This window comes from Saccopteryx leptura, chromosome 1, assembly GCF_036850995.1.
Source record: "Saccopteryx leptura isolate mSacLep1 chromosome 1, mSacLep1_pri_phased_curated, whole genome shotgun sequence".
NCBI classification, from domain to species: domain Eukaryota; kingdom Metazoa; phylum Chordata; class Mammalia; order Chiroptera; family Emballonuridae; genus Saccopteryx; species Saccopteryx leptura.
This window is the reverse complement of record NC_089503.1, coordinates 4,379,656-4,406,565: the sequence shown is the minus strand read 5'-3', so window position 1 is coordinate 4,406,565 and position 26,910 is coordinate 4,379,656. Positions and strand designations below refer to the sequence as shown.

The 26,910-nt window shown below is 59.4% G+C and overlaps 1 protein-coding gene across 1 annotated transcript in view; it reads left to right on the top strand.

The window, feature by feature from the left end:
* Positions 1-26,910, top strand: part of ANO1 (anoctamin 1) — a 161,205-nt gene that overhangs the window by 113,970 nt on the left and 20,325 nt on the right. The window contains exons 11-18 of the mRNA XM_066383432.1: positions 4,571-4,635; positions 5,468-5,602; positions 10,531-10,691; positions 15,784-15,866; positions 18,260-18,271; positions 18,878-18,949; positions 21,510-21,587; positions 22,622-22,696. Coding sequence (XP_066239529.1) covers positions 4,571-4,635; positions 5,468-5,602; positions 10,531-10,691; positions 15,784-15,866; positions 18,260-18,271; positions 18,878-18,949; positions 21,510-21,587; positions 22,622-22,696 — 681 coding nt within the window. The remainder of the gene's footprint in view (positions 1-4,570; positions 4,636-5,467; positions 5,603-10,530; positions 10,692-15,783; positions 15,867-18,259; positions 18,272-18,877; positions 18,950-21,509; positions 21,588-22,621; positions 22,697-26,910) is intronic.

Genomic DNA, 26,910 nt, shown 5'->3' with positions numbered 1-26,910 from the left:
TTGGTACTTGATACAACTTGCCCGCCCAGGAATCCAGCTGAAGATGCTATCTGAGCTAGCACAAAATTACATATTTGGTTATTTTTAGTGGAACATCTGGCATTCGTCTGGGACCCCATGACTTACAGAATGCCCCATCCCCTCCGCAAGCCCGGCCTGGCCTGGCCAACCTCAGCCTTCCTCTCTCTGTATCCCTTGGGCACCAGTGACCCCCTTCGGAACCAGTTCCATCCTCCAGGTTATAGGCCCCTCCACCCTGGCCCCCTGCCCTCCGGCCCACGCTCTGGCCACGCTGGCTACCTTGCTAATCTGAAGATTCTTCGGCCAGCGGTCACATCAGGGCCAACACTGTCTTACTCAGTTGTGTTTTCGGGAACTGCTTACTAGACACTGCTGTGTTCCTGGCCCAGCAAATACAGCTTCATATTTACCCAGACCCTCCTGTTCTCTCGGCCTAGAACACCGCCCACCCTCCACCCATCCCCTCTTTAACTGTATGTCCCAGCCATGAATACAAGGCCTGGCCCATGGGGGTAGTCAGGGAGAGCTAGATGGGTGGGTGGAGAGGGGGCTGGACAGGTGGACAGGAGGAAGAATGGATAGAAGCTTGGGTGGTTGGGTGGTTGGATGGATGCATGATGGATGGATGGATGATGGATGATGGATGGATGGATAGACAGATGGATGGATGGGTGGGTGGATGGGTGGATGGATGGAATGATGGATGATGGATGATGGATGATGGATGATGGATGATGGATGGATGGATAGACAGATGGATGGATGGGTGGGTGGATGGATGGATGGAATGATGGATGATGGATGGATGGATAGACAGATGGATGGATGGGTGGGTGGATAGATGGATGGATGGATGGACAGATGGATGGACGGGTGGGTGGATGGGTGGATGGATGGGTGGGTGGATGGATGGAATAATGAAAACCAGGCAGGGACGGAGAATGCCCCAGAGAGGTGTTTGGGTCCTAATTTAGAACCTTAGAGAACTGCGCATTCTCTCATGATGACCCCACCTTAAGTGACCTGGTTCTAAACATTGCGCCTTTCCAACAACAAAGCCTGTGACATCCTGTCAGTGGCAAGAGCCCTGGGTGCCTGGCCCCAGGGACAGGACAGACAGAGGGACCCTGGCCAGCTGAGGCTGTCTTCCTGCACTGAGCTGGAGGAGCAGAGGCCTGAGGAAGGGGCAGGCACGGTCGCTGTGGTGGGGTGGGGTGCAGCTCTCCCTCTGAGCCCCGTCGCCTCCTCTAGGTGTGGACTGAGGTTGCTCCATCCTGGGCTGAGCTGAGAGTACTGACCCATCCTCCTTCCCTTCCCTTCCCTTTCTCTTCCCTTTCCCTCCCTCCCTCCCTCCCTCCCTCCCTTCCTTCCTCCTTCCAGCAATTACTTACTGGAAACCTGTTACCTGCCCCAGGCTTTGTTCGAAGTGTTGAGGATGACATGAACCAGACCAACCTGGTCCTCCTGGGGCCTCCATTCTGGGGGGACACGGCAAGGGGCGCGTCCATACACAGTTGTTAAGGACAGCATCGGTGCCCCAGCATGCGGGCCTGTGGGAGATCTGGGCAGGAGGAATGCCAGCAGGCCGAGCCAGGATCCCTCCAAGGCCTGGGTACTGTGAGGCTCTAGGTCACTGTGACTGGAGCCACCAGCCCCCCACGCGCCCACCCAGGGCCCTGGCATTTCCCACCCGGCTCATGAGGCTGGGGCGCACTCTCGGAATCTGCCCACAGCAACAGGGAAATCGTAAGCCAGATTTCTCTACACCGACAGCTGCAGGGTGATGGATATTGTCTCCTGGGCAGGAAGAAAGTCCCACTGAGGTAACGTGGCCTGTGTAGGAAGCCGGGTGCACCCTCATTTGTCACCGCTGTCCGCAGGTGGCAGCCGGCCTGCTGGGGCCAGTCCCCCTGAGCGGGTTTGGGAGCACGGTGACGAGCACGGCACAGCCATGCCCTCGGGAGGCTCTCCCGCTGTGCCGTCCCTCCACAGTGCCGGCCTCTCTCTCTCTCTCTCTCTCTCTCTCTCTCTCTGTCCCCCACTCAAGATCTCCCTGCCCCTCCCCCTCCCTCCCACACGCCTCCCAGCCTGTCTTGGTATATAAATCAGCAACTTGACCTCAGCCAAGGGGAGGAGGCTGCCCAGACAGCGGTGGCCACCGTGCTTTCCCAGAGGTGCTGTGTGATCTCATCCACGTTGGCTGGCTTCACCCCCCCCCACCGCCCCACCCCCACTCTGCCTTTCACAGAGCTCCCTAACGGCATGAGTCCCGCTGGGTCCCTTCTGTGAGCCGCAGGAAGGACAGCCTTCTCCCGTGGGAAGGAGGCTGGAGCTCAGAGGGGAGGGCTCAGCCAGCTCACCCACGCAGAACTCCGTGGTCAGGGTCTGCCCAGGACCACCCAACTAGGGGCTCAGAGAGGCCAGCCCAGGACGTCCACTCCAGACGCAGCAGAGCTCGGGCATCTCAGGACAGCAGCGCAGCTCCAACTGCTGGACCCTTCCCCCTCCGAGACAGCGTGGGCGGCCCCTTGCCAGCCGGCTCCCCGCCCGCCCCCGCCCACCCCAGCAGCAAGCCTTGCCCTTCGTCTGTCAGAACTTGGAACCCCGCTGCGTCCATCCTGTGTGTACCACTCACAGGAGCACGTCAGATCTCGAGGCAGCCGCTCTCAGAGAGAGCAGGGCAGGCGCGGCCCAGGGTCCCGACAGCAAGGTCGAGACCGCAGTGGCTTTTCTCAGTGACTTCCCTCCCCGCTTCTCGGAGGCGCGCGCGCGCGCGTGTGTGTGTGTGTGTGTGTGTCTGACCAGTGAGGAAGCTCAGTGCCCACGGTCGCCTGGGTGTCTTGTCTCAGAGCTGCAGGGGCCTGAGGGGACGGAGACACCTTCTCTAGAGGGCCGTCGCTGGGGACCGCCTGACTCCCGCCCGTGGCAGCGGGAGACGCCCCGATGCATCCAGTGTGCAGAGACTTAACCTGAAGCTCTGTTTGCGCCGTCCGTGGGGGGAGAGTGTGTTAGCTCAGCTGCTGTCACAGGACTCCGTGGATGGGTGGGGGTGGGGAGGGCTTAAATGGCAGACGTTCAGCCTCCCTGTCTGGGGGCTGGAAGCCCAGGTTCAAGGTGCTAGGTCCGCGGAGGGCTCTCTTCCCGGCTTGCAGACAGCTGCCCCTCTCGCTGTGTCCTCACATGACCTTTCCTCCCCGCGTGTGCGTGGAGAATGGGAGTTCTCGTGTCTCTTCTTATGAGGACCCCAGTCCTGTCACATCCCACCCCACCCCCGCTTGATGGCCTCCTTTCACCTTCGTTACTTCCCAAAGACCCCCATCTGCAAATACAGCCACATTGGGGGGGGGGGGGTGAGAGCTTCGACATGAATTCTGGGGACACAAACATTTCATCCACGGCGTAGAGGGATGATATAAAATGATGCACGTTTTCGTGGGGAGCATAGTGGAATCTGAGCGTAGGAGGCCCCCCCAAAAAATGTTTTAATTGAGCCCAGGAAACCACCCACCCCTCCCCAAATTTTTAAAAATTTAAATATTAAGAAAAAAGTCAAAAGGACACAAAGCAAGCTGCAGTGTGCAGAAGGGACCGGGGGACCCCGGTGGCCGAGGCACAGGGGGTCCCAGGTGGATCTCAGCTCCCCACCCTCCAGGCAGCCGCGTGGCCGCAGTCTGAGTGAAGGCTGGTAGAGCGCTGATTCCCCAGGCGCGTGGGATTTTGTGCTTAGAACCAGCAGGGCTAACACATAACCCTGCCTGGGACACCCTGTGCGTGTTCGTACAAGGCTTCCGATCTGTCTCTCTCGTTGCCACCGCACCCCAAGCCCGGAGGGGAGAGGGAGAGTGATGGTGATGGGGGATGTGTAGACTTCACTTAGTTCACTGAGTGTGTTCATCAGACCGCCTGTCCCGGGAGATCAACGTCACGCTCTTTGTAAACCCGTGAGGTGTTTCTTTTTTCTTTCTTTTTTTTTAAATTGTGCCACATGGATTTCTTTGTTCGCAAACCTGGTGGCGTCTGTCTGTCCTTCATCACGAGGGTGCGATGTGTGACAGGGGTGACCAGGGAGACCGTGTCAGGTCGTTCTAGAGCTATCCCAGATCGCCCCGCACGTGGGAAGGTTTCCACGAAGCCGACGCCGGAAGCGTCTCCCCCATCCCCAACTTCCCCTAGTAACGGAGGCTCGCCCTTGCTCAGGGAGCCCCCACCCCTCAGCAGCAGCCCTGCCCCCACCGAGGGTGGGTCCTCTGGGAGACCCTGGCCAGAGCTGAAGGCGGTGACCCAGTTTTCCCGTGTCCATCTTCACCCCGCCCCCCACCACCACCTCAACCAGCCCAGGAGCTCAGGGAGCCGGGCTGTGTCTGCCGAGCTCACCTCTGGAAGCCCAGCGCCCGGCACGGCACCTGGCCCTCGGCCGGCTCTCCGTGAGCGTTTTTGAATGAAGTGACCGTTGGAGCTATGAGCTGAGGACATCGGCTCCGTGTCCTGGGGAGTGTGGGCTGGCAGCGTGACATTGTCACCAGCCCCTCACCGCTTCCTCTCTCCCCAGCTCCTGTATGAAGAGTGGGCGAGCTATGGGGTCTTCTACAAGTACCAGCCCATCGACCTGGTCAGGTGAGAGAGGGCGGGCCCGGTGGGAGGCGAGGCCCTCGGCCCTCGCTGGGTGTCAGCTGGAGAAGTGTCCCCGGGTGTTCCCACTGCACTGACTGTCCCGTGCCTCGGAACCTGCTGGGACTGGAAGAGCGTGTGCAGAGGGTCCGAGGACTCCCAGCCGGACCGGCAGCCTTGGTTTAAGCAGTTTACTCGAACTCACTGCGGGACGGGCTCTTCCATCATACTCACCGGCTCCTCCTAAGTTCTCAGCCACGCGGCCGGCAGGGTTCTTGTGTTGTTGTATTGAGAGGCAGAAAACAAAAGAAAAAAGAGCCGCCTCCAAGTCTGTCCTCTCCCAGAGGACCTCTGTCCTGAGGGCAGGAAGTGGGACAGACCAGATTAAGCAGTGTGTGTCCTCTGGGCACAATGTAGACTGGAGCTCAACCCATGGAAATTCCTTTAAACCCATCACGGTACCAGAGACACTTAATAAGAGGAGCAGTGGGTTCTCATGGCACCTTTAGGCCAGAATCAGTTCCAAGTCTTAGTTAAACGGGACCTGGACAGGAGCTGGCAGCCCCTGGGGTCATTCATCACTCCCACCAGCATAGGCATCATAAACCACCTTCCCGGAGCATAAAACACAGGGGGTGGGCGTAGGAAAAAACAGAGAGATCACACCCCCCCCCCCCAACCTGGTTACCTGGCTCAGATACTCGCCCTCTCTACTTCTTGGTCCAGAGAACAGGTGGCCCCAATTTGAGCTAGCGGGGGAGGGGGACACAGACACATCTCCCCACTGGTATAGAAGGAGAGTAAGCCCGTCTCTGTCTGGTTTCGCCCCGCGGTGCAGGAAGTATTTTGGGGAGAAGATCGGCCTGTACTTCGCCTGGCTGGGTGTGTACACGCAGATGCTCATCCCCGCCTCTGTGGTCGGGGTCATCGTCTTCCTCTACGGATGCGTCACCGTCAACGAGAACATCCCCAGGTAGGCAGGCCCCGCCCCAGAACAGACCACAGGCCTGCGACCGGCTGCAGGCCTCCTGGGGCCGGGGCCCACCCCTCCCGCTGCGCACGTGCTCCGCCCTGGACACGGCATGCCGGCCACGCGCTGGCAGGACCAGGGGCCCCATGCAAGGGGCTTTGTTGCCGGCCTAAAGGCCTACGCCCTTTGGGGGCACGAACACCCTACCCTAGGAGACGTTTTGTTGTCAAAATCAGAAAGAAAACTAATAGCCGATCCTTCTCATCCTCGGAAGCTTTCTCTCCCACCCTCCCCCCCTTTTAGTTTTTAGTCGTTATGTGACAGGAAAGCTCACTGCCTCCCCGGAGGTTAGAAGATGAGACGGGTGACGTTCAGAGGCCCTGGGGCAGGGGACTCAGCCTGCCAGGTCTCTCTCTGCCTTGTCCCCGGGCTCGGGGAAGGGTGGGAGGAACAGCAGACGGGCCCGCTGAGCGCAGAGCCCATGTTCCTGCTGCTGTTCACCGAGGGGCGGGGCGGGGCAGGCGCGAGGCTCTGGGAAGAGGGCGAGACTCCAGGGACAGCCCGGCCTGGCACGGGGATGTGAGTCTCCCAGAACGACAGCCAGAGCGTGAGTTAGGCCATGAGAGCTTGGTAAACACTGTCCTCGCGTGCATCGACGTCCCCGGTCCTTTCTAGTTGCTTCCTGGGCCCGCCAGCGCCGACCCCAGGATCGCCGTGTTGTGTGCGAGGAAGATAGGCCGCTGTGCCAGTGGGCAAACCCGGGTTTACACGGAGGGGGGCTGCCTGTGGGCCCTGCCGCCCAGGGGCTCCCAGGTTCTCCAGAAAAGTCCTAAGACGTCCGTGCAGTTCCATTTCCTGCAACTCAGCCCCGTGTCTCTCAAGCCAAGCCCTGGCTTGGAAACTGTCTGCTGTTCTCAGTAAAGAGCGGGTGGGTCTTTTATTTATGTACTGTATTTATTTTTTAAGTGAGAGAGACAGACAGACAGACAGGGAGAGATGAGAAGCATCAACTCATAGTTGTGGCACCTTAGTTGCTCATTGATTGCTTTCTCATACGTGCCTTGACCGGAGGGGCTCCAGCAGAGCCAGTGACCCTTTGCTCAAGCCAGCGACCTTGGGCTTCAAGCCAGCGACCATGGGATCATATCTAGGATCTCACGCCCAAGCCAGTGACCTCAAAGAGTGGGTGAGTCCTTAGCTAACCGGGGGACCAGCTCATTAGGACCTTTTCTGCAGCACAGAAAGGCCACATCCGGTAAACTTTTGTGTAAATAACATTTTATTATATGAGTAACACCAAAAATATTCCACCCACCCAAAATCAAAGGTTAGAGGAATCTGGCTTATGTCGCCTCTGGGGTTATTTGGGGCACAGGCGGGAGAAAGCTTGTCCCTTTGTTTGCTAATATGACATGAGGTGACTGTGGTTGGGTGTGACCTTGGCAAAGATGAAAGCGGCCTAGACTCGGTAAGGATTGCATTCCCAAGGCCCGGGGGGGACATGCCGGTGGAAGGTGGGGAGCCCTTGTGGTCCCCCTGGGAAGCCACTTCAGGGACTTTACCTTCCTTCCTCCCTCCCCGAAGGGGTCACATGCCAGTGGAGGCTGTGCCCAGGCAGGCATGGATCCCCCACCAGGGAGGGCGCTGCCATCTCCTGGGCCAGGCCAGCGCCTCCTGTCACGTGGTCCGAGGCAGGCAGCACCTACTGAGGATTCCTGAGGCTGGTCTGACCTTAGACCAGGGGTCCCCAAACTACAGCCCGCGGGCCGCATGCGGCCCCCTGAGGCCATTTATCCGGCCCCCACCGCACTTCCGGAAGGGGCAACTCTTTCATTGGTGGTCAGTGAGAGGAGCACATTGACCATCCCATTAGCCAAAAGCAGGCCCATAGTTCCCACTGAAATACTGGTCAGTCTGTTGATTTAAATTTACTTGTTCTTTATTTTAAATATTGTATTTGTTCCCGTTTTGTTTTTTTACTTTAAAATAAGATATGTGCAGTGTGCATAGGGATTTGTTCATAGTTTTTTTTATAGTCCGGCCCTCCAACGGTCTGAGGGACAGTAAACTGGCCCCCTGTGTAAAAAGTTTGTGGACCCCTGCCTTAGACTCTGCGCGGTCGGCGCCTTGGACCACGCAGGAAGGCGGTGTCGTTCCTCTGGGAATCCGATCCAAAGAACGAGCCATCCCATTCCTTGTCTTGACTTTGGCTGAAGGTGGTGAAGGGAGAGACAGAGGGTTTAAAACCGGCGGAAAAAGGCTTTTTGTCTGGCTGGCGTTAGCACGGGCAGGGAGGAGGACCAGCTGAGGCCACCGTGGGGCTCACAGCAGGCAGAGATGCGAGGTCCCGGCGCTCCCTGGGATGCCCTGCCCCTCACACACTGGTTCCTTCTGCCTCCCAGGAGAGGCCCCCGGGAGACAGGAAGCTCAGGAAGGGGGCAAGAGATGGACCCCTCCAGGCGGCTCCTGGGCTTCCTTTCAAAGATCCCTGTCGCTTCCCGGGGCCTGGCTCTTCCTGCAACAGGAGGGTGGCGTCCGCGAGCCAGCGCGGATGCAGGGCTTCGCCGGCCTCCTGCGTAATCCTCCTGACAGCCCGGTAACATGGGCTCTCTTCAGTCTCAGCATCCTCCTGCCGCAGGTGGGGAAACTGAGGCCCACGGAGTTCGAGTAACGTGCCCGAGGACACGCACATCCCAAGTGGTGGGGCTGAGATTCAAATCCAGGGCTGGCTGGCTCCACGTTACCCCTCCAGCCCTGCCTGGGTGCCCTGCCCCCAGTGCCCCACCCCTGCGTGCCCCGCCCCCTGCGTGATTCGCCCCCTGCATGACCCGTCCCTTGCGTGCCCGCCAACCCACGCTCGTGCGTGCGTGGTTGCCCGGGTACTGCGAGCCAAGCCAGCAGCCTTGGCCACCAGCTATCTTTCCAGTTCCCGCGCCCAGCACAGAGCTGGGCACAGAGGGCAGGTGCACGGTTATTATTAAGTGAGTTACTGTAAGGACCCAGTTGAGCCGGAATGCCCCCTGTGCTGAAAGAGGGGCATCCCCTCTCCACCCTGAGCCATTCAGCAGACATATCCTAAACACTCACTGCTGTGGGCCAGCCATGATTCTGTGCATAAAGGAATTATTCTGTACATCAGAAATTAACAACCCCCCCCCAGCCTTCTCACAGATGACCATCTCATCCCTGAGAGTGGGCCCGTCAGCCTGGGTCACTTAGAGCTAGCTCCACATACTGTCCAGGTCAGCAGGGAGCAGGCCACGGCAGGCCGAAGCTTGTGCCTTCCAAACCTCATCTTCCAGAAAGAGAAACTGAGTCTAGGGTGAAAGGACCTGGCTGGGGGGCACAGAAGGCCCGGGGCCTCCTGACCTCAGCGGGGAGCCCCCCTGTGGCCTCTGAGCAGCAGATGAGCCGCGCAGGTCACAGGCTTTGCAGATACAGAGACCAGGGCTCAGCTCCCACTCTGCTGTGTGGCCCTGAGCAGGTGACTTCCCCTCTCTGAGCCTGTTTCCTCACCTGTGAAGACGGGATTGTAAGTCCCCAAAGCTCTTCCAGGCCTGGTTGGAGCTCTCTGTTGCCTTCTGCTCGCACAGCTGAGGGCCTTCCGATATTGGCATTTTTCAGTGTCAGTAAGAGAGAGCCTTCATGTTAGGGGGTGGAGAAGGAAGCCCTCTGGGTTCATGTGGCTCCCCTCTGCCTTCTGTTCGTCTGTCCGTTCGTCCATCCATCCGTCCGTCTGCCCACCTGCAGCAGCTCAGCTCCTGTCCCTGACGTCATGTCTACTCAGCAGAACAAAAGCCTGCACTGAGCCCGACCCACCGCCCTGTCCAGATACCCTGTGTTTCCTGAGCCAGCCCTGTGGGGGCTCTCCCCCACCAGGCGGCTTGCGGACGTGTTCCCTCCAGCCCCACAGGGTACCCCCCCCCCCACGAGGACAGAGCGAGACCCGCACCGTGCCTGGCGCACAGCGAGGGCTCAGGAAGGCGTGGTGTTCCCACAGCTTCGCCTAATTCTCTTCCAGTTCCAGGGTCTCTAATGTAAAGCCCTGGGTAGCACTCGTTATATTAGTACAAGCCTTGACAGCACCCGGGTATTAGAGGGAGGCTGGCCAGGGACCCTCGGCCTCTCCTTGGGGTGACTTCCACACCGGCTGTGGGTGCCGCTGCCGCAGGGTCCACCTCAGTTCTGGGTGGCCGTCTCTGGCCACGCAGAAGGTCTGGGTGGGCTCACACCCAGGACTAGCGACAGGAGTTGCAGGACTGTTGTTCAAAATTAGCCTGACCAAGCGGTGGCACGGTGGATAGAGCGTTGGCCTGGGACGCTGAGAACCCAGGCTCGAAATCCTGAGGTCGCCATCCGGAGCACAGGGTCGCTGGCTTGAGCGTGGGGTCGTAGACATGACCCCATAGTTGCTGGCTTGAGCCCAAGGTTGCTGGCTCAAGCAAGGGGTCACTCGCTCTGCTGTAGCCCCCTGGTCAAGGCACATATGAGAAAGCAATCAATGAACAACTAAGGCATCACAATAAAGAATCGATGCTTCTCATCTCTCTCCCTTCCTGTCTCTGCCTCCTCTCTCTCTCACAAAAAAAAAAAAAAAAAAAAAAAAAAAAAACGAATTTTAAGACAGTAACAGCCAAACATGAAACCAAGTACGGAGCCCTGCTGCATGTGGGGCCCTGAGTGACAGCATGTGTCACGTGTCTCTGAAGCTGGCCCAGGAGGGGAAGGAGGGACGTGGCCCTGGCTGAAGCCGACCAGCATGCCATACCTCTCTTCACCACGGTGGGGACCAAGGGGCTCTTGCCAACCCCCAGCTCGGGGCACTTTCCCCCACCCCCGGCATGACTCCCAGGAGGCGTCCGGTCCTCAGGGGCTGGCCGGGTCCCTGCACATCCCTGCCTGGGACTGTGGGCGGCTCCCTTCTCTTCCAGCATGGAGATGTGTGACCAGAGACAGAACATCACCATGTGCCCGCTGTGTGACAAGACCTGCAGCTACTGGAAGATGAGCTCGGCGTGCGCCACCGCCCGGGCCAGCCACCTCTTCGACAACCCGGCCACCGTCTTCTTCTCCGTCTTCATGGCCCTCTGGGGTAAGCACCGGGCCCGCCTCGCTGGGCCATTGGAGAGAGGCGAAATGGAGTGGGTCTCTAATGTCCTTCTTGGGAGTAACCACAGGCCGCATGTGCCTGGGATGAACTCGGAGGGCGGTCCATAGAAACAACCCCCCACTTTATCTGCGGTTCCCAAGGTCTCTGCTGTGTCACAGATGCTGCAGACGGGTTACTCTGCCCCAGCCGGAGCCCCCTATGAAAAGCCCAGGAGGGTGCTTTGCTCTTAGAATCAAGACCTCTTTCCTGGGACCAGGGTCTGTTGGCCCAGGAAGGCAGCTGCGTCAGAGCAAGGGAGGGCCAGTGCTCTGCATTCCTCCCTGGCCTGCGCCAGCCCTGGGGCACGTGTCTCGTGGGATCCTTGCGGCAGCATCTGTGTAGGTTCTGTGTGCCCAGCTTACGGGTAAGGAAGCCAAGGCCCCGAGAGGCCCCTGGGTTGCCCGGGGTCACTGGTCTCCTTCCTGAGTGACCAAGGTGAGGATTGAAATGTCAGGTCCGAGAACTGATCCCCCATCTCCCCGAGCTGTGCTCCCTCCCCTCTCCCCTCCTCCGCCTCTCTGGACCCTGTGTCCTTGGAGAAACATCCCCCCACACCCCCTCCCTGCCCTCCACCCCTCACCCCCAGCCGACCTGGCCCTCCTCTGTGCCGGTCAGCTCACTGCACCGCCCCCTGCGCTGAGCTGGGCCCGGGAAGCTCGGCTGAGGCCTCCCGGCTGCCCCTCCAGGCAGGGCTGGGAATGCCCGCCCACCTGGCAGCGCCCAGCCCCGTGGGGGAGCCACGCCTGCGTAGACCACCAGCTTGACGGTTGGTCCTATTGGATAACCCAGCCGGGTTGGCTGCGTACCAGCCCGGTGCCCGCCCATACCCAGGCCAGACCTGGTTTCGTCCCCAGTTCTGTCCCCCACCACCCGTAAGACCTCAAGCAAGTCGCCTCCACTCTCTGGGCCCCAGGCTCCCCGTCTGTACAGTGGAAGGTGGTACTAGTGCCCACCTCACAGGGTCCTTGGGACCCTCGAGCCGGTCACTGCCGGTGACGTGCTTCGGACCGTGCCTGGAGCTAGCGGTGACGTCGTGCGAGCTGGCACACCGCTTCAGTGAGCACTTGCTGTTTGAAAATGTGGCAGCAGCTAGACCCTGGGACATCAGAGCCCGAGTCTAAACTCTCACCTTGTGCCTGAGGCCCTCTGTGAGCCGCGTCAGCCCACCTTCAGGAAAGAGCAGTGGTTCCCGTGGGCTGGGCCCCCTCCGCGCCAGGCGCGGTCCTGAGCCTCTGACGGGCGGTGGCTCCTTCATTCCCACGGCTGGCTACAGGAGGCGGTGTCTTCGTGACCCCCGTGAGCAGATGAACACGCACACTGAGGCACGTTCCCCGCTGGCACCCTCATGAGAGGCAGAGCAGGGAGGGACCCCCGCGTCTGCTCCCCGCCCCCAAATACTCCGCCACTGGGCCCCAGTCACCGGCTCCGACACGGCTCCGGCGTGCGCACCGAGCGCCCGCCCGGGACCACCTCACATTTAGGCTGGGACAGCTTCCTCCTCTGTCTTCTTGCCTTCTCCTTTGGAACCGGCACCAGCACCAAGGACGGGCCGCATGCCAGGCCCTGGCTTGGGCCCCACACGGCTTACACAGGGACCCCGCCACAGCACGCAGCAGAGGGAGGCTCTGTTTGTGTTCTCTGCTGAGGAGGACCCCGAGGCCCAGAGAGGTTAGGCAACTTGCCCAGGATCACACAGCTAACAGATTCATAATGCCCATGACAGATCCGTGCCCTGGTCATACCTCTCCCCTCCCCCAAGCCCTGCTCTGTGCCCTCCTGGAAGAGCAGGGCGGGTCGTGAGAGGCACTCCGCCAGCCGGCGCCACAGGGGTTTGATCAAATGCATCCCAGCCGGCACCGTTCTGTGCAGCCGGCTTGCTACTACGTGCAGAGCTGTGCCACGTCACACCCTCAGAGGTGTGGGCCAGCCCTTACCAACAGCCCCATCCTTGGGAGAACACCAGAAGGTTTCATTCCCCCCTCCCACCTCCGCCCCAACCCCTAGGAGGGAAAAAGGCAACTATGTCTCATTGTCTCCCTAGGAGACAGCCAACCCACCTGTCCATCAAACAGTGTCAAATGCTAGTTCTGTGTACCCATTCCCATGTTTGAGGAGGGGTGGGGCAGATAACAAAAAAGCCAAACCCCTGCGGTGAAGCGCTCACTTTAGGAAAAAGGAGGTTTTATTATAAGTCAAGACGGAAGCAACAGGAAAGAGCCTGCTTGCTGGATCCAGAGAGGTGCGTGTGCCCCTCCCCCGCTCAGGGCTCTCAAGAGTCATTAGCAACAATCTTGCATTGTTGCTCTTTTTAAATCTCACACTCCACTCTGAGATCCGTTCATTAGCCTCTCAGGGACCATCTTCCCACTGCCGATTTGTCACCCACTGTGTCCTTCCTTGTCCTGTCCTCCAGCTGTTAACGTGTCTGCTTGCACAGTGACAGAAAGCGGCCTGGGAGAAGGGGCAGGCTCTGTCCCCGGAGAAACGCCCTCTGGGCCCACCCTTGTTTCAACCTGGCCCCCGCTCCCTGGTGGGGTCCCGCGCCCCCCGGGGGCTGACACTCTGGTCCCAGAGACCTCCGCTTCCCTGCTGCCTGGAATTGATGGCATTTGAAAGCCTCACACAAGGTGTCACACGAAGCCACTGTGAGCCCACCCCATGTAGCCGTTCTCCGGAATCAATTTTCTGAAATTATGGTGTAATAATGGGTTTTCGCCGCTTGTCAGGTTTGTGCAGAACAAAGGAAATGACTTGGTTTGGAGCCCGGCCCCCCGGGAAGCCGGAGAAAGAGGTCTTTCATGAAGTGGCAGAGGCACAAACGGAGCCCCTTTCCCCTTGACCGGGGTCCGAGTGGAGTGGACAGGTGGCCCGGCTGGGTCACCCTGAGTTAGACGGGGACATGGGGAGCTACGCTGTGATTTCCTGCTGCAGTTAAAAGGCTGGCGGGGGGCAGGGGCGGGTTTGTGAGCCAACACGTGTTCGGAGGGTAAGTGAGGAGGGTGCCCGGTGACTCTGAGACACAGCGAAGGGCCAGAGGCCTGTGTGCCTGAGCCCCGTCCCCACGGCCCCACGGCGCGCTGACAGGCAGCGCGGAGTGCTGCCGCTCCCGCCGTTCCCGAGGGGGCTTGCCTCTGATCTCCACTCTGAGGAAGTGGATGTGTGACCAGCAAACGTGTGACTGCTGGGGGCCACCGTTCCTGAAGCTGGTCGCCACTCTCAGGGGTGGCATCTGAAGGAGGACGTGGCCTCTGCCTGGATGAGGTCAGACTGATGGAGCCCCAGCTGCGCTCCGGGCCTGGAGGTTTGGGAGACAAGACCCCCGGCCTCTAACGGCTTGGCCCTCACCGGGGAGTCGGGGCTGGTCTGGGTGTGTGCAGCTGCAGAAACCCCCAGGTCGGGCAGAGCCTCGCCTCTGTGGCCTCTGAGACTCCAGCGTCAGGTCTGAGGGCTCCCATGAGCCAAGCTGGCACAAGAGGCAGCTGGAAGGCCGGCCAAGGGTCATGCCATGGCCACAGGCACAGTGTTCAGGGGAAGGGGGCGGGGGGAGGGACCAAGAAAGGGGTTCAGCAGCCAGCCGGGAGGCATCCGGAATCAGGGAGACTGGGGTCGGGCCCCTCGGCGGAGACGGTTGGGACAGGTCAAGCCAGGGCAACGGGATGGACGCGGCCTGCGGGGAGAGCCGAAACCAAGACCCAGGACGCCTGCGTGTTTGGGGTGGGGGTCGGGGAGGATGGACAGCCGACTCATCTGACCGGTAGGGATGGAGGGGAGGGGAGGACAGGCGAGGGGCAAGTCAGTGCTCCCAGACGCCCCGTGCACAAGCGCGACCTCGCGGCCTGCTCCGAACCCGGTCCGCGGTGCCCAGGAGGCTGTGGTTCAACAAGCTCGCTGGAGGGTGGTCACCGCGGATCCCGGGCCCACGCTCTGAGAAACCGCGGAGGGAGACGGACAGAGTGCCCGCACGGTCCGTTCTCTCTGCATTCCAGGACAGAGCAGGTGACCACGCAGGGGAGTCTGTCCCCGCTGTGTCCTGTGCTTTGATGCCCCCCCCCCCGCCCCCGTCAGGGAGGCCATTGGGTTTCACGGAGTCTGAAGAAGGGAGAAGGACGGGCACCTCCCTCCTGCGATGGCTGTGAGGTTGGATGAGATCCACGCTCTGTGACGCCTGACAGCCCGAGACCCCTGAGCTCCGGGGCTGCGAGCCCTGCGCTCTGACCTCAGCCTCCGCCGTGGGCGACGAAGGGTTCGGCCAGTCGCGTGCATCTCCACGTGCCAGCTGTGAGCTCCCACGAGCCCGACCGCCTTTCAGGGAGCTCTCCTGAGCTCCTGTCCGTGCGGGCTCCGGGCTGTGTGCTGGGGGGCCCGGATGAACGAGGCCGCGTCCCTGCCGCAACCACGGGAAGGGCCACTCTTAACACGGGACAGGGGTCAGGATGGAAGGAAGTGTGGACACCGTGAGCAGGAGAGGTCCCAAGAGGAGGGAGTTTCTTTCTGACACTGAGGAGGATGGTCAGAGGCTTCCTGGAGGAGGCGGCCTTTGGATTCTGTTGAGTCTCTTGGGAACAGGAAGTGGGATATGATGCCTACACGTGCGGTGCGGCAGCCGGGCCACCTGCACGGGTGTGAAGCGTGAGTGAGCGGCCTTGGCCCACCCCTCACGCTTTCTGACCACAGGAACTCCACCTGTTAGCCGGAGGGGGGAGTCCTCAAGATCGGTGGTACAGCACGGTTCAGAGCGCTGGCTCTGGAACCAGCCTGCCTGGCCCCTCGCTGGCTGGATGAGCAACCTTGGCTAGGATTTGATTTCCATGGGCCTCAGTTTCTTCATCTGTAAAATGGGAAGGTGATTGTCTCTGCCGCAGGGTGGGGGAGGGGGCTGGAGTTAGTTCGTGTGACATTCTTGTTCCAAAGCATCGTCACCCCACACACACACACACTCACCACAGGGCGCAGAAGGGGAGAATGCATTTCTGTCGTCCAGGGTTTCGGGGCTCCCCGGCCCCTGACTTTCTGACTTGTTCCTCCTTGCCTGCAGCCGCCACCTTCATGGAGCACTGGAAGCGGAAACAGATGAGGCTCAATTATCGCTGGGACCTCACAGGCTTCGAGGAAGAGGAGGTGAGTGGGTGGCACCTGCCCCTCCCATAACCTCCCTCCTGTCCTCCCTTCCCCCCCATCCCGTTACCTCCCGGGGACTCATGTGGAAGCCCGCGTCCAGACGAGGGAGGCCGCTCCCTGCCTAAGCAGTTCACGTTCCTGGTGTTTGAGTCACCAGCAGTTGCCAGGGCGACCGTTTGATGTCTGTTGGAGTGTTTCTGATCTCCATGCTCACACGGACATGCCCACCCACCAGCGCGGTCAGGGTCTCTCGCCAAGACTCACCGCGCTGACCTCATCCTATCTAGGGGAGGCCGGGCGGGTCTGGGAGGAAATAGCCACCGCCCGCCCGCCCCATGAGGCCGAGTCCCCCCCAAAGCAGCCGGCCGTGAGCCTTTGCCCCGGGGGCTGGCCGGCTCCTCAGAGCCAGTGATCGGGTGTCCGAGAACTGGGAGCAGAGCCCTTCCTAGCAGAGGGGGACAGCAGGGGCCACATCTTTGCTTTCCCAAGAGAGGGGCGTGCAGGATGCCATGGCCACTGGGACGGGCGGGTGAGCCCTCTCCCCGGGGCTCCTCGGAGAAGCCTGGCCGCTGCCCGGTCCTGAACGGGCAGCTCCAGCCGGACTCCCCGTGGGATGAGTGGGAATGACAGGGAGCAGGGGTCCCCACAGCACAGAGCAGAGCTGTAAGGTGTGGCCACACGGGTCTCCACGTAATTTTATAAACCGCCGTGCTTATTTATTTTATTTTTAGAAAAAAGAGAAAAGTCTCATGAACGTTCATGGTTGTGTGAAAATCACCGTTTTTGTGGGGGGTTTTTTTACAGACAGAGAGAGTCAGAGAGAGGGACAGATAGGGACAGACAGGAAGGGAGAGAGATGAGAAGCATGAATTCTTCATTGTGACACCTTAGTTATTCATTGATTGCTTTCTCATGTGCCCTGACGGGGGGCGGGGGCTCCAGCAGAGCCAGGGACCCCCTTGCTCAAGCCAGCGACCTTGGGCTCAAGCTGGTGAGCCTTGCTCAAACCAGATGAGCCCGCGCTCAAGCTGGTGACCTCAGGATTTCGAACCTGGGTCTTCTGCGTCCTAGTTCGACGCTCTATCCACTGCGCCACCACCTGGTCAGGTCATTTTTTTTTTTTTAACATTCCTGTTGCATTCCCCCACGCAACATACTCCCTCCCAAAACTGAATCTGTCGGCAGCTCTTCAACCCAAACTAGCCAGTCAGAGACGCCGGCATGCTGCGGCTCCGTGCTGACGGTCCTTTCGGTGGGCAAGGGGACGGGAGTCTGCTGGGAGAGGCGCAGCACTTAGTGGGGGCCGCACAGCCCTCAGGGGCTGGGCTTGCTGCTGGGTTCCATTCTGATTTGGCACTGCCCGTGCTGTGTGGCCTGGGGCAAGTTGCTTAACCTCTCTGTGCCTCGGTCTCCTCACTTCTCCAGAGAGGATTGTGGAATAGGTCTCACTCAAGAGGGTTTGAGGTGGGGTGGGGGGGAGGGCAGAGCTCAAGGGGTCAGTAGACACATGGGAGGTCCCAGCGCCATTAAGTGCCCCATGGCCAGTCACCCAGCTAGCCCCCTCTGGGCTCAACCCTCTTCCACAGGGGGTCACGTTATCCCGTTTCACACACGGCCACCCCAGGACAGAGGCAGCCTGTTCATGGACACACGGCTATTTAGGGGTCAGCCAGGATGGGACCCAGCTTCGTCCTCTGTGGTGGAATCTGGGCCAGCGGCTACCTGGGCAGGTTCTTTCTTTGTTGCTGTTTCAGTTAGAAAGATTCAAATACGATACAAAGAACAAACACAATTAGAAGAAGAGGTAGACTGTCCTTTTCGTGATGTTTCCATGGGTGGGGAAAATAAGGGGGAGGGGCCAGTCCCCTTTGTTCAGCCCCTCGGGGGTCCGTCCCACGAGCTCTTCACCTGGCCCCCTGGGCACTTGACTCTGGGGTGGCGATTGAAGCCCTTGGCCACGATGCCCAAGAGGACTGAGCGAGGCCCCCAAGGTGAGTCTTTCCTCAGCCTCCTCCCGTAACCGTCCAGGACCCTTTGAGAGGGAATTACTGGAAGCGAAAAGGCCGCCTTTCCGGGAAGTCTGGACCCCGGCCGTTGGCCTGGGAGCTGAAGGACCCCGTGTCCCTGTCCTTGGCCTGTGTGCTTCTTAACTGAGACTGGGACAGTTCAGTCCTGCACTCACTTGGGAATTTCCAAAAATCACTCGACCTACAGCAGCAACTGACCATTTAGCGGATCTCGGACCCCCGAGCACTCCTTGTCCACCCACATCCATCACCTCCATCCTGGTTCCTGAGAAAATTGTCTTTAGAGGACACAGCCTAATTCTTTAAAAACAACACAAGTAATGCAGTCTTTTTTGTTTTTGTTTCTATGTTTCTGGTTCCCTGAAGGAGGCTGTCAAGGTTTGGAACTTTTTGTCACTTCTCTGTCTTTCCTTAGCCTGTCTCCGGGGGAGAGGGACCTTCTCACGCACCTCGTCTGTCTCTTTCTACCGTCCAGCGGCCTTCGGCTCCTTCGCCGCGGGCGGGGTCTCCGCTTCTCCCCATCTCCTGGCGTCTCTTAACCCCATTCTTCTGTTCCAGTGCCCTTGGCTGACCTGTTCCGGGCTCCCCAAGGCCTGGCGCCTCTGGTCTGCCCGCGCTTGCTGACACTTAACTGCTGTCTCTGCCAACCCCCACTGGCTCCTGATAGGACGTTGGTGGGGCCAGTTCATGGCTGGGTGTTCCCAGGGAGGAAGTGGGCTGCAGGGGGACAGGCGTACCTGCCGCAGAGGGGCACGCAGCCAGGTTCTGTGGCCTCCCCAACGGGCTGGGGTTCCCAACAAGGGGGGAGAACCCAGGACGGACCGCGCACGGCGAGTTCTGAGTTGGGAAGGGTACAAACAGCCAGCTATGAACCGTCCCCCCACGGGTGCCCGGGGTGAATGTACGGACGGAGTGTGCCATGCGTGCCCAAGGTGAGGTTCTCGAACGCCCAGTTCAAAAAGGCCAACTTGATTTCTTTCACAGGACCATCCCAGAGCCGAATATGAAGCCAGAGTTTTGGAGAAGTCGCTGAGGAAAGAATCCAGGAACAAAGAGGTACGGGACCGCTGCTGGCGGCTCTCCCAGCGGTGAAACATTGTGCACGCGTCAGTGGTGTGGACCCGAGGGAGGCGAGCGCTGTGTGCTCATCAACAGTGTAGACCGAAGCCGGTCTCCAGACAGGGGCCAGATAGCAGGTATTTAGACTCTTCAGGCCTCTGTCACAACGACTCAGTGCTGCCAGGGTGGCTCAGAAGCAGCCTGTTGTGGGCAACAGGGTGAACAAATGGGCCTGCATGTGTTCCAATAAAACTTTATTTATAAAAATAAAAAAAAAGCCGGGGGCCTGACCAGGCGGTGGCGCAGTGTATAGAGCTTCAGACTGGGACGCGAGGACCCAGGTTCAATCAAGACCCTGAGGTCGCCAGCTTGAGCGCGGGTTCATATGGTTTGAGCAAAGCTCACCAGCTTGGACCCAAGGTCGCTGGCTTGAGCAAGGGGTTACTTGGTCTGCTGTAGCCCCACTGTCAAGGCACATATGAGAAAGCAATCAATGAACAACTGAAGTGCCACAACGAAAAATTGATGATTCTCATCTCTCCCTTCCTGTCTGTCCCTATCTATCCTTCTCTCTGACTCTGCCTCTGTAAAAAAAAACAAACAAACAAACAAAAAAAGCCAGGGCCGGATTTGACCCTAGGCTGTAGTTTGTCAAACCTGCTAGAAAGAGCAACCTTTTTGATCTCTCCTGAGTACGATCTCAAACCTCAGCCACCGTTTCTACATCAAGAACCGGGGAGCTTTGCAGCGTTTTCATAGTATGCTTGGCATTCGTTGTCTACCCCCCCCCCCCCGTGTTCGGTGTTGAAGGATGAAACGGAAGGGTTTGCCTGACCAGGGTCCCCGAACCCATGGCCAGTTCCGTGTTTCGCTCACAGACGATGAGGAGGAGAGAGGGAGCCGCTGCTTTCGTGATGTTCTCACTTGGGCCCTCGCCTTTTTATGGGAAATGCCTTTCTTCCCTCCCCCACGCCTGTCATTCGAGTGGGCGGCCTCACGCCTGCAACCTGAAGTCTCACAGCCTCGAGAGGTGCTTGGCTCTTTTTGAACGGAGGTGTTTTGGCTTTTTTTTAACGTGGCCTGGAACCAGAACAGAGCCCCCGAACCCGTCAGCGCCTCACCGGGGCCGGGGCAGTTTGCCTCCGTGCTTCAAGGGAGGGACGGGGACGGCGGGAAGATGTTCATCCGGGCGGCAGCGGGCAGCGTGCCCTTTGCACTCTCAGCCTCTGGGGGCCGATCAGGACAGAGCCCTGGGCCTATCCTTCCTTGTCGTGTGTCACATGGACAGAGTTTGCTGGTTCAGAGTGGCTGGGGGTCGCAACCACCCACATCCTACCCAGGGGGTAAAGCGGGTGCACCAGAAGCCCCCTCTGCCGTTTCCATGACAGCTGAAACCCAGCTCAGTCTTCCTACAGCCAGAGCGAGGTCACGCTTCTCTGCACACGTCCTCGAAGTCTGAGCCGGACGCCAGGGTGCAAAGGAAGTGACCACAAGAGCGTGAGCCGCCACCCCGCGTCGGGAGGCCGGCTTTTCAACCTAACAGCTCAGAGGGCGTGCACACGCGCGCGCACACACACACACACACACACACCCCTCGTGCACATGGCCTTCTCAGCGGGCACCCCCTGGCCCTGGATGGCCCATGCTGGGGCTTGTTTTCCCCTCCTGAAGGGAGAGGCACAAACGCCTATGTCGTTGGGAGCCCCGCCCTGTGCTCGGTGAGGCACCCTCAGCCCCAAGCTTGTGCTGAGATGTGTGGCCCGAGGACAGTCCACCCTGTGGCTTTAAAGTGGTTCCTCTCAGTGTGAGCACGGATGGGCATTGCATTACTTCCTAAGGACAAAAAAAAAAAAAAAAAAAAAGCTTTGTGACACACGTCCTATCCACTTAAGTTGAGAGATTTGACCAAGTCCAAACAGTCACTCCACCTCTTTGGCTGTGACCAGAGACCTTTGATCGCCCGGGAACAACGAGGTACGGGGGGGTAATTTCTGCAGGCTGTGACGGGTGACGGGACCCCAGGCCCTGTGTGCCTCTGCTGGCCCACACCCTTTATTTTCTCTGCTATTTCATTGGCTCTCGGTGGCTCTTTTATGGTTTTCATCCCCCCCACTGCACCCCCCACCCCCCACCCCCAGCCCTGGTGCCGGCGCCAAATTTGCGGAGGGAAAGCAGCAACCCACCCCTTAATTGGCATATTAGCTTACGAGGACTCTGGGTGTGTCTCCCTTTCTGCTGGCATCCGATGCCCGGCGTCCCCGGAGTCTGTGCATCGAGGGGCTCTGTAAATTACAGCTGCCACGCGGGCGTGGGCGTTGGGCGTGCCGGAGTTCACAGGCCTCCCGTGCTGGGGGGGGGGGGGGTCTCGGTCCCGGGATCCTGTCTGCCGCTCCCCTGACCTCCTGGGACGTGGGTCTCCGCCAGCTCTTACTGGTTGGCAACACCCAGAACCCGGATCCGCCTTGGTGGCAGGCGCACCAAGGGGGGCGACAGTGGCCAGGACCGCGGTCACGCCTCACCCCGCGGTGCTCTCTTGTTCCCTCCCACCTCCCCTCAGAAGCGCCGGAATATTCCAGAAGAGTCAACAAACAAATGGAAGCAGAGGGTTAAGACAGCCATGGCGGGGGTGAAATTGGTACTTTTCTGTCTCGGGGCGATGCAAGTCTTGACTGTTTGCAACGACCACATGTCCATTGCATTCTCCTCAACAAACTCTGACTGTTGTGTTGGGGGTTTTTTTTTTGGGGGGGGGGGTTGTGTTTTGTTTTTTTTTAACATTCACATCCATGCTTCTTGGCCTTCCTGCCACACCCAACGAGCTGTGACGTGTGGAGATGTCACTGCATGGCTACAGTGGGGCCATGGGCCATGGGGCTGGGGGCGGGGGGAGCTTGTGACATGTGCTTGTCACCATTGCCTGCCCGCCGTCCTCGTCTCCTCGTTAACACGCATGCCACCCGCCCCTGGAACGAGTGGCCTCCCGTGTCATGTCCTCAGCAGCATTCCTTGGCCGAATACTTGCATTTTCCCGTTGGGGAAAAAAAAAAAAAAACCACCCTGATTCTTTTGAAACATCCCGGGTTAGTGACCAGCTTCTACTTAAGGTTCTTCCCGACCGAGAGAGCCCGCAAGGCCGCGGGTCCCCGCGCCCGCCGTGGCTACGCCGCCCGTGGCGTTTGAATTCGTCCGGGTAGTGGCTTATTTCAACCTGCTCTTGCCGAGGAAAAATAACTAGTATGGTCTGGGTGGCGGAGGGCAAGACATCTCGGCTCTTCTCATCTTAGACGTGGGACTTGCAGCCCACGACCTGGATTCCAGACACAAGCTTCTCCCCGACAGGGGGGTCCACTTGTCTGATTTAGAAAAGCGTTTGGCGTTATTATATATCCCTATTCTCATTACACAGATTACCCCATTTTTACACGACTGCTGCTTCTATTCTTATGTGACATCCTCTCCTGGGTAAGGAGACCCTAGCCGTTTCTAGACGTTTCCATCGTTGCCTGCCGATGTCTTCTTTTAAGGCGTTTCTAAGGATTTCTGTCGTCCAAGTTCGTGCTCACACACACGCGCGCGCGCACGCGCACACACACACACACACACACACACACACTTCTCCCCACGCGACAGCTCCCACAGGTGACCCAGCGTTGTTGTTTTGTGTTGCAGACGGACAAGGTGAAGCTGACCTGGAGGGACCGGGTCCCTGCCTACTTCACCAACCTGGTGTCCATTGTCTTCATGGTGAGTGGCGTGAGGACGTTGGTTACCCACACCTGGGCCGGGATCAGCCGTCACCGTGGCAGGTGTATTCGTGTGGGAGGGTGCGGGTGGGAGAGGTGCCCCCCCGGCCCTGGAATGGGAAGGAACCAGGGTCCCCCAGTGATTCCCCAAGGGAGCTCCGCATGCCCCGAGGTCCATGCGATGAGTCCTGGGGTCCCGGACACACACCGTTCATTGGGGGAGTGACACGTTCAAGCAGCTCCTCATTCAAACCCTGATCTCACGGATAGTGTTTAAGACAAAACAGAGTTTCTAAAAGAAGACGATTAAATAAATAATGCACAGACAGGACAGGAGTCAGGACGGTACCGCTCCGGTGACTGTAACCGAGGGTCCGTGACTCGGGACTCGCGGGTGCTGCTGAATGAATCGGCCACACCTCGGCTCTCCGAGGTTTTGTTTTGTTTTTGTTTTTTTTTTTTTTGTATTTTTCTGAAGCTGGAAACGGGGAGAGACAGTCAGACAGACTCCCGCATGCGCCCGACCGGGATCCACCCGGCACGCCCACCAGGGGCGACGCTCTGCCCACCAGGGGGCGATGCTCTGCCCACCAGGGGGTGATGCTCTGCCCCTCCGGAGCGTCGCTCTGCCGCGACCAGAGCCACTCTAGCGCCTGGGGCAGAGGCCAAGGAGCCATCCCCAGCACCTGGGCCATCTTTGCTCCAATGGAGCCTTGGCTGCAGGAGGGGAAGAGAGAGACAGAGAGGAAGGAGGAGAGGTGGAGAAGCAAATGGGCGCTTCTCCTATGTGCCCTGGCCGGGAATCGAACCCAGGTCCCCCGCACGCCAGGCCGACGCTCTACGGCTGAGCCAACCGGCCAGGGCTCCGAGGGGGTTTGAACCCCACAGTGCTTGGGCCTCCTGCCCGGAAGGCCTCTGCCCCTGGCTAGCTAGGCTTTCGTCCTTCCCCAAGAGGTCAGTGCCACCTGGGGTCACTGAAGGAATGGCTGTCCCCTTGTCCAGCCCTGGTGATTGAAGTTAAGGGTCTGGCACAGCCCCCAGCCCCGTGGCCTGGCTCCCGGGGGCCCCGGGCTAGCCACTGTAGACCGAGACAGAGCAAGAGCATCTCTCTCAGCCCTCACACCTGCCTCTCCTGACCCCACCCTCTGCAGCCGATGAGGAAACTGAGGCCCGAAGGTCCGTCCCCTCTCCCCGGGCCACCAGCCAGCAGGTGATGGAGCCAGATGCCACAGGGCCATCTGCCCCGAGAGCCCACTGTTCTGTGTGAACTGGGAGCCAGGGGGCCCCCAGGGCTTGTCTTGGTTTTCTGGGCTGGGGTAAGGGCAGGGTCCTCGAATTTGAGTAATTAGAAGCAGAACGAGGACTCACACGGTAAGAGGGGGGCCTCAGCTAGTGAAAAGAAACCCATGCTGGGGACCCCCAAGTCCATGGAGCCAAGTCGATGGGGCTGGGAGGGCCGTTGGGCCATGCCAGGCGACTCAGTGGACCCCGCCTCATACTGAGGGCTGTCGGGCCATCCCAGGCGACTCTGAGCGGACCCCGCCTCATACTGAGGGCTGTCGGGCCATCCCAGGCGACTCTGAACGGACCCCGCCTCATACTGAGGGCCCTGGAGCACATGCCCAAGACGCACGAGGGTCCCTCTGGGCAGACATTGGGCTTGGGGCTGGGGCACAACCTGAGGATGACGTGGTCCCTGTCCTGGAGCCTCCCCCAGAGCTCCCCTCCCGGGGGGGCGGGGTGTAAGAAACAGGAGGCGCAGGCCCCTGGGGGAGAAGCAGCAGCGTCCTTGCAGAAGGACCAGTGAGGGCCTGGCCGGAGGCAGGGTCGCTGGCTGGGCCCTTCTGCACCAGAGTAAGGAGCCCTTGGGCTCTGTGTCACTTCCCTGAGTGGTCTTTCAGGGAGTTTTGAATTCTTCACGTAATAAAAAGCGAGGAGGTGGGCCATGCAGGGCTGGTCTGGCAACCCCACTGTGCCGTCAGACACTGGCTTCCACGACCTTCCTCTCACTCTTGGTCGCAATATGGCTGCTCCACCTCCAACACCATCTCCACTTTCCGGGCGGGAGGAAGGGTTAGGGCAGGGGTCCCCAAACTACGGCCCGCGGGCCGCATGCGGCCCCCTGAGGCCATTTATCCGGCCCCCACCGCACTTCCGGAAGGGGCACCTCTTTCATTGGTGGTCAGTGAGAGGAGCATAGTTCCCATTGAAATACTGGTCAGTTTGTTGATTTAAATTTACTTGTTCTTTATTTAAAATATTGTATTTGTTCCCGTTCTGTTTTTTTTACTTTAAAATAAGATATGTGCAGTGTGCATAGGGATTTGTTCATAGTTTTCTTTATAGTCCGGCCCTCCAACGGTCTGAGGGACAGTGAACTGGCCCCCTGTGTAAAAAGTTTGGGGACCCCTGGGTTAGGGCTAAGGGGAAAGAGACGGAGCCCGTGGGGGCAGCCCCTCTTGGGAGGCGCTCTCCAGAAGCCATGCCCGACAACCTCTGCTGGCATCTCCCTGGTCAGCCCTTCGCCTGTGGTCACCCTGTCTCGGGAAAGCTGGGACCTGGGCGCACTGTCACTCCCAGCAAGGGAGGGGCGGTCGGTACGGAACGAGCTGGCCCTGGAAGGCCTGGTGACCCCATCAGATGAACCAGTTAAGTTTTGTGTCGCACTCAGGAGCTCCATTCACTGGCCAGATTTTTGGTTGAGCACCTACAATGTGCCCCCGCGGTCCTTGTCCTGGGGACACTGGAATGAATACACTAGCCGAACCCTGGCCCCCATGGCCCTTTCCTTCCAGAAGGGAATTGAACCCAGGAAGGGAGAGATGGCCCTCGTCGGGCTTGGCAGTTGTGGGGAGGAGCCAGCCCTCCGGCTGGGAAGGACCAGGGGTGGGGGAGAGCCCTTGCTGAGTCACCCTGCCGGCCCGGCCGCCCAGTCTGCCCCTCCACACGCTGGCATGAGGACGCTCTCTGACGCCAGGGCGGTGCCTGCCCCTGGGAGGGGCCCCTTGGCAGGAGGCAGGGATTTTCCGAGGAAAGCCCTTGTTCCCCGGGGTTGGCGGGGAACACTGCCCACACCTCAGAATGGGGCCTGCTCCTTCATCGGGGGTGGGTGGTGTGGTCTGGGGCAGGGTGTGGTCACCCTTTAGTCACCATCAGAAGCAGAGCTACCGGCCCAGCGTTCAAAATAAGAGCTTTCCTGGGACCTAGCAGACGTCTGGTGGCTGTGGTTTCCCTAAGAGCTGAACCGGACACAGCCTTTCCGAGCTGCAGAGACACACAGCGCACCCGTGCCTCTGCAGGACGGTCCCAGGGGCCTCAAGGGGCCACCCTGGCGGGGACAGGGCCCGCCCTCTGCACCCTTAGTGGGAGTAAATGGGTGTAGTCCCGGGACACAGAGGAAGGAACTGGCAGGGCGTGGAGCCTGCACCCCACCATGTGTCCTCGGGCTTGGGGTTCAGGAGGCCTCACCCCTAGGGCAGGACAGGGTGAGGACAGGGGCTTCCCGGGTGAGTTAGGGTCTCCAAGGAAAAAAAGGTAAAGGAACCCAGGCAAGCAGGCAGACAGACAGCTCCATACGGAACAAACTTGTCATTCTAGCCGGTTCCCCCACCCTCGTCTCAGGCCACCTCCAGCCCGAGTTTTATTTTCCATGTGGGTCCAACAGCGGGTTTGGCAAGATAAAGGCTCGCTTTGGGGACAAGCCAGAAGGGTGTTGGTGGCTCCAGGGAGGTTGAGAGAAGGGACTCAATCTGACTGTCCCAGCCCAGCCTGCAGCACTGCCCACCCAGAATTGGAGCCCCCTCCACATACCCCACACACCTCCTTTAAACAGCAGCCCGCCCCCCGAGGATGCCCCTGCGTCTGCTCACGCACCAGCTTGTGGGGAGAAGACCCGCCGAGTAGTCAGCATGCCAGGGGTCCCCAAACTATGGCCCGCGGGCCGCATGCGGCCCCCTGAGGCCATTTATCCGGCCCCCACCACACTTCTGGAAGGGGCACCTCTTTCATTGATGGTCAGTGAGAGGAGCATAGTTCCCATTGAAATACTGGTCAGTTTGTTGATTTAAATTTACTTGTTCTTTATTTTAAATATTGTATTTGTTCCCGTTTTGTTTTTTTACTTTAAAATAAGATATGTGCAGTGTGCATAGGGATTTGTTCATAGTTTTTTTTTTTTTTTTTCATTTTTTCTGAAGCTGGAAACAGGGAGAGACA